The 7,414-nt window shown below is 43.4% G+C and overlaps 1 protein-coding gene and 1 long non-coding RNA gene across 2 annotated transcripts in view; both read left to right on the top strand.

The window, feature by feature from the left end:
- rsf1a (remodeling and spacing factor 1a) overlaps positions 1-5,848 on the top strand; it is a 38,022-nt gene extending 32,174 nt beyond the window's left edge. The window contains 1 exon segment of the mRNA XM_032509705.1: positions 4,572-5,848. Within this exon segment, the coding sequence (XP_032365596.1) occupies positions 4,572-5,371 (800 nt within the window). The 3' untranslated portion in view covers positions 5,372-5,848.
- A 589-nt stretch (positions 5,849-6,437) lies between these two features.
- Positions 6,438-7,414, top strand: part of LOC116687089 (uncharacterized) — a 5,883-nt gene continuing 4,906 nt past the window's right edge. Inside the window, exon 1 of the long non-coding RNA XR_004331457.1 lies at positions 6,438-6,448. This is a non-coding gene — a long non-coding RNA (uncharacterized LOC116687089). The remainder of the gene's footprint in view (positions 6,449-7,414) is intronic.

Below are 7,414 nucleotides of genomic sequence, written 5' to 3'. Positions count from 1 at the left end.
CTGGAGAGATCCACTTCACTCCTTGGGCACTGGCCAGGCGATCTTGACACGGCACCGTAACCCCCCACCAACCACTTAGAGCGCGTGGTTCAGCTGGCAGAGCCCCCCCCCCCCACTCTGACTTCTCCGCTCCATTATTGCTGTAACGTCCTGAGATGTGGGTGTTTGTATTTCTCAGGCCTGTGTGTGTAATTACTAACAAAGTGTGTACGCAAGTGTAAATTTCGATTTTTTGTAGTTTAATAAACAAATTTAAAAAAACAAACTTAAACCCAAAGCCGTGTTTACAAGTCCCCATTTTCCAGTATTTATCAGTTACTCTGGCCATGTGGGACCTTGGTTTCTTGCAGTATTTTGATTTTTTATTCCAATTCTGTCATTCTTCACACAAGTAACCACTTGAATGGAAACCCAGGCCCTGTATCGAAATGATTGGTGGTGTGTGAAGAGTTGTTTGCAACTAGGACACATGCTCAGTGAATCTGATAGGCTCACCATCGCTGTAGTCCGCTTGAGAGACCTCTCCTTTGCGTGGTCCTGCGCGTGTTTTTTAGCTTTCACCTTCTTCTTAGGGCGGACTATTCCGTGGTTGTGGACGCTCCGACGTCCTCGTCGGTAGTTGACCTGCTGCCGCTGGGCCCCCCGCCTCAGACCCCCCTCTTTTTGTCCTTACTCAGCTGTCGGTCGTGTTGCTGAACTGATCCAGCCCTGGAGAAGACGGGGGACAACATGGAAGAGATTCACAGATAAACGATTGTTTTTTGATGAAACGATTGGTTTTCTCCTTCTCCCAGGATCTATCGTCTCTAGGTTCCAGGTTCCCCGAATGACTTCCCCTTTTTTCTTTGCTTCATATAATGGGGGTCAGAGAGACAATCTACAACATCATACATACATACACACATACATCCAGTACACATCATACATACATCCACACATATATACACATACATACACACAATACACACATACATACATAACACACATACCATCCAGTACACATAATACATACATACATACATATAGTACCCTAATACAACACACATCATACATCCGTACACACATACAATACATACTTAATAACATACATACCAGACTACACACATACATAACAGTACACATACATACATACATACATACATATGTACGACATACATACATACACACCTACTACATACATACACACATACAACAGTAACATCATACATTACTCCTACATAATAACCATACACACATACATACCGACACAACATACATAACATATAGTACACATACTACATACACACATACATACATACATACAGTACACATACATAACATACATACAATCAGTACCATACTACAGTACCACATACATATGTACACATACTACAGTACACCTACATCATACTGATAGTACACATACCTACATATATTACACCATACATACTCCAGTAACATACAAACAGACCGAAATATATAACACATACATACAAACATACAGTACACCATAACATAACAACATACAGAACTATACAGACAAACATATTGTCACATAACATACATACTACAGTACACATACTACAACAGTACACATACATACAAAATACATACATACACCATACTACATACATACATACATAAGTCACATACCTACATACACATACAGTCAACTCCAATACAAAATACATACATTACATATCATACATACATACATACAGTACACACCCAGTAAACATACATACACACACAGACATATGTATACATACATACATTCATACAGACATATAGTACACATACATACAGACATAAGTACCACATACATACAGACATACATACAGAACATATATTACACATACATACATACATTACAGACATATATTACCATACATACAACATACAGTAAACATCCATACGTACACATACATAAAGAACATCAGACCACATACATACAGTACAGCATAATAACAGACTACAGTCAACACAGTACATACCGTACACAGACCTAATACACATACAATCATACAGACATACTACTTACAGTACCCATACATACACATACACACACACACACCACACACACACATCACACACCCCCCCACACATACAGTACACATACATACATACATACAATACATACATAAGACAGAAAGACAGACAGACAGACCTACTTACAGTACAATACATACACACCATGCATACAACCCTACCCACACACACATGCCATACAACATACACACACACACATGCATACAAACATACACCACCACCACACACACACACGACACACACACACACACACCACACACACACACACAACACACACACAACGACACACACACACCACAACACACCACTACACACAACGACAGCACCCACACAGTACACATACAGACAGACAGACAGACAACAGACAGACAGACAGACCGACAGACAGACAGACAGACACCTTTAACAGTACAACATACATACACACATGCATACACACATACATACATACAACATACTCCACACATACCTGGACGTAATTCACACATAGTCCCCACTTTATCACTTTACACTGGACTCCACTCTGACACTTTAATCATAATTTATGGTCTTTTCTTTGTTTATTTGATGAATGTTCTTATGTTGTTGTTATATTATGTATTATTGTTAATTTTATTGTCTTATACTGTATTTTAATCTCATTTTTTACTTTCTTTTTTCTTCTAAAACTTCCTAAAATTTCCTGGCGAGAGTCATCCACAGGATCAATAAAGAGAAGTCGAAGTCCTAAGTCTAATGAGAAACTGAATATCTTTGGATCTTGGACTTTTGTCGGAACAAAACACGACTTTTGAGACACACTTGTGAACCTCGACGTCTCGAACATTGATAATTAATTATTATTTGTAGTCCTAAACGCTGGAAAACTTTCCCACTGTGTGGCTTTAGTTCATCATTTATCTTGAAATATGAAGAAATATTGACCAATAGCTAATATATAGATTTTAATGTTCCTAGAAGTTTGAAAAGTCACAGCGCTAGACATTTAAATTAGGACTACACTAACAACTTATCCTTGAGTCTATAAAATGTGAAGAATGTTTAAAAATCCCATTTCTTTGTGACGTGATTCTTCAGATGTCCCAGATATTCAATTTGCAACAATTATGACACAGAAACGAACAAATCATCTCAATGTTAGAAGCTGGAACCAGAGACTAGGTTGACATTTATACGTTGAAAAACTGCGTACAGTTACTACTCAACTCAGTTATAAATTGTAAATAAAAGTTGATTAATCTTGTATAAATATGCCTTTAAAAAAAAATAACACTTGTTTCGGGCTGAAATAATTCCCCAATGAAAGCGGTAATAAAATTGATTATAACGTTCAACCTGCAAATTGAATGCAAGCCCCTTCTGTGATGCAGGGCGGGCCCGTTTCCACTCGCCGTGCACTCACCGCATTTCTTCCGTCGTTGTCCTCTCCTCTTCCCCTCGGATGAGCGTCTCCGCCGCCGTCTCATAACCGTTTCCGCCCCTCGCGTTGGGTCCCTTTGCTGGGTCGGTGCTTAGGTCCCCCCTTCATGCCCCCGTCTGGTCGTGTCCCACGCTCAAGCTGCCCACGTCGCTGCCGGGGTCCCCCTGCCGCGTCCCTTCCTCTTCCTCGTCATCATCGCCCCTGACGCGGCAAATTCCTCGTCCTCTGCCTGTAAAAGGGAAGAGGAAAAACTATAAACGGCTGAAGAGACCATTGTGTGTGTGTGCTGTGTGGGTGTTTGTTGTTTGTTTTGTGTGTGTGTGTGTGTTCCTGTTGCTGAGCATGAACTCGTCTTCACTCTCCTGCTGCAGGTGCTGTCCTCATCCATGTCATTCAGCCTCCCGCTTCTTCCTGTTCCCTGCTTCCTGTTCCGGATGCAGAATGACCTGGCTTCTGATTGGGCCGCTGGCTCTCCTTCCCGTCCTCTGATAGGATGGCGGTGATGTCTCCTGCCTTTGCCCTGCTCCTCATCATAAGAGTGGTAGACTTTATCAATATGATTGCATCAGAAACTGGGTACTCTCTACATAACAAACTGCGTGTAAGAAATGTCCAAAATATGTGGCACTAAGCCTCAGATAGTATGGGGTGATTTTCACAAATAAAAGATATGTTTTTCATTTAATAGTGACACAGACCCGACAGACGTCATTAATTTAGAGGATTCTCTTTGAATTCAAATTATCGTACTCAGTGACTACTTTGTTCACTTTTTCCCCCCTTAACTTTAAAGGCAATCCCACCACTGTTCACCAGGAATAGTTGCAATGTTTCTCCTGTGTCATGGCAAACCAGCTCATCTGATTTAAAAAATCGATGTCAATCCCCAGCTGTTAAAATTCTTTGTATAATAGTATTCATCCTATATTTATCAGTACATATCCATGTCCTGCCTTATGGAAACCACCAATCCACACTCCGTACTTTTTGGTCCATACGGGGACTTGAACCAGCGACCCTCCGGTTCCCAACTCCCTACGGACTGAGCGACTGTTGTCTCGGGTCAGGAGGATCATTTATTTCCCCCTCAGGAGGTTTACTCTCTTTGTCTTTTTTCTATTAGTGTCGCCTTCTTCCAGAGACTCGGAGGAGGAGGAGGACTACGAAGACGAAGAGGACGACCAGAGACGACGAAGAGTGAATAAGAGGAGGAGACAGGAGGAGGAAGACCTCCGGAGACGCAGGACGAGGGAGAAGCGGAGGAGATTCAGACGCGACGAGGACGAGGAGGACGACCGAGAGAGGGGGAGGCGGCTGAAAAGGAAACTGTTGGAGAAGGAGAAGGACAGAGACAAGCGGAGGAGGCTCAAGAGGACGGAGAAGGAAGAGGAGGAGGACCTGGAGAAGATGGGCAGGGGGAAGAGGAGAGAGATCCTGTCACAGCAGCGCCGCAAACGGCTCGCTCAGATGCTGAAAAAAAGACGTCCTTCAACTGACGAGGAGGACGAGTCGGAGTCGGACGAATCGGACTCGTCGTCGGAAGAGGATCGTCCGGTCCGCAAAAGACTCAACCGCATTGACTCTGATGATGATGAAGAGGAAGACGAGGAGTTGGAGGAAGAAGAGGAGGAAAGGCAGAAGGCGACGACGACGACGAAGGTGGAGAAGATGGCCGACAGTGACACTCAGGAAAAGGGGAGAGGCCGTAGCCTGTCTCCGTCACACGGACATCGGACCTCCAGAGGCCCGGCGAAGCCTGGACCTGGAGGTCCCGCTGAGCCCACGGACAGTGCTGGATCAGGCAGGCAGGGCAGGCACAATGGCCCCTTACACCCAGAGGAAGAGGAGGAGGAGGAAGAGGAGGAGGAGGGGGAGGGGCAGACAGACTTGTTGAACTCTGTCCAGAACAGTCCGCAGTCATGATGGCTGTGTTTGTGTGAATAACGCTCGATTCTTTGTTTTTGTTTTTGTTTTAACTGTCAGGACTTTTCACCCACAAACCACCTTTTAAAACTGGATATCCCTCCACCTCCTCCTTCACCTCCACCTCCACCTCCACCTCCGCCTCTTACTCCTCCTCCTCCCCTGTCCTGCCTCGTCCTCTTCCTCGCTGTTGTATTGTGTTCGAGGGTTCTCCACTGTCACACACTGTACTTAACAACACAAACTGACAGCCAGCCGGTCCGAGAGCCCCCTCGCTGAGGAGGTCATCGCGAATCCCTGGATCTCTCTCTCTCGCTCTGTCTGTTCTCTCTCTGTCTGTTCTCTCTCCCCTGACTCTCTCTCCTGTTACTGTCTGTATCATCTTCTCTCTGTCATCTCTCTTCTCTGGTCTCTATACTCTTGTCTGTCTCTATCGGTATTCTCTCGCTCCCTCTGTCTCATCTCTGGTCTGTCTGTATCTTCTCTCTCTCGTCTCTCTCTCTCTGTCTGTCTCTAATCTACCTCTGTCGGTTCTGTCTGTCTTCTCTATCACTCTGTCTTCTCTCTATGTCTTGGATGGATATCTCTCCCTAGAGTCTCATCTCTCTCTCTTCTTTTACCTCTTTCCTTGGGGTTTTTTTTTTTTTAGGTCTCTATCTCTCTTGTCTGTCTCTCTGTCTTCTGTCTCTCGTCTCTTCTGTCGTCCTGGCTGTCTGTCTTGTCTGTCTGTCTCTCTTGCTCTCTCTATCTCCTGTATGTCCTGTCTCTATCTCTTCTCTCTCTCTCTCTCTCTCTCTCTCTCTCTCTCTCTCTGGAGGGTCCATGTGGCAGGATGATTGAATTGGTCACACGAGTCTGTTTGTAGTGTCCCTCCTCCTAAAGCACTTAATCATTCTCATAGCAGTTCCTACTCCCACCGCCAAGGAGAGCGTTTCACTGTCCAACCACACACTTTGGATCATGTGACCTGATGCTTCGAGACCAGAACTGATCCCCACAACCAAAGCATGGTCTGACACTCACCTCTAGTGGCGTCACTATCCACCCACGCAGATAGCTTTGATTAGATTTGTCCAGGTTTTGAGATCTCGGAGATTTTTGCCTCCACCCCAATATAAAGTTAATAGTGTTTGTGGTCCTCATAATGCTGTTTTCATTGTTGTGTTGTTGTACTTGACGGGGGGGGGGGGGCAATGTTGATGTTCCATATTCTCTCCCATGTTTCCAGTCTCTGTCTCTATTCGTTTTCTCTCTCTCTACTCAAAATTTTTTTTTTTTTTTTTTTTAAATGTAGTAATGTAGAGTTTGCCCTTTTTTTCTGTACAGTGAACACCACAAACCTCCTTTTGTGTTTGGGATGGTGGCAGAAATCTTAGACACATCCCTCGAAACCTGCCCCAAAAAAAAAACTAAAACTACCTGCATGGTTGTTTTTTTGCAGCGAGATGCTTCTTGTGAGTAATCCTGGACAGCTTCATGACCCAGTATCATCATGTAAAGTGGTCAATTAATGACAAACTGCAGTTAAAGTCAGTTAAAGTCAAAATGTTTCCCCCTTGAAAGCTGAAGTGCTAAATAACAGCGGTAAGCTTCACACACGGAGTTTAATCTAAAATAAAAAACAGCTGCTTTTCTTTGTCTAATGTGATAATAAACTGAATATTTTTTGTGTTAGTCCTCCAATAAGGCACACTGTATTTTACTATATTAAAATATGAAAGGACTTTTTGGGAACATAATCAGCCGACTAACAAGGTGGATGTAAATAACGGATGCCAACTACGGAGACTTCAACTAAATGAGGATCACCTGAATGGATGTTAGAAATGTTTGGTTGTTAGATGCAGACTTTGGAGGATACAGACAGTGTTTTAAACTCAGTTTTCCTAAAGTTCCCTGAAGTGATTATGTACAGCGGCTTTGAGAAAGTTTACACACCCGTGTTACAGTTGATTAAAAAGAGGAATAAAAATACATCTTTTGGAAATTGATCTTAATGCCTTAATTCAAAAGCAACCGTTTAAGGACACCAATTTTCTTTGT

Source organism: Etheostoma spectabile, chromosome 3 (assembly GCF_008692095.1).
Source record: "Etheostoma spectabile isolate EspeVRDwgs_2016 chromosome 3, UIUC_Espe_1.0, whole genome shotgun sequence".
Lineage (NCBI taxonomy): Eukaryota > Metazoa > Chordata > Actinopteri > Perciformes > Percidae > Etheostoma > Etheostoma spectabile.
Note: the sequence above shows the minus strand (reverse complement) of the source record. Positions and strands in the feature narration are given on the sequence as shown.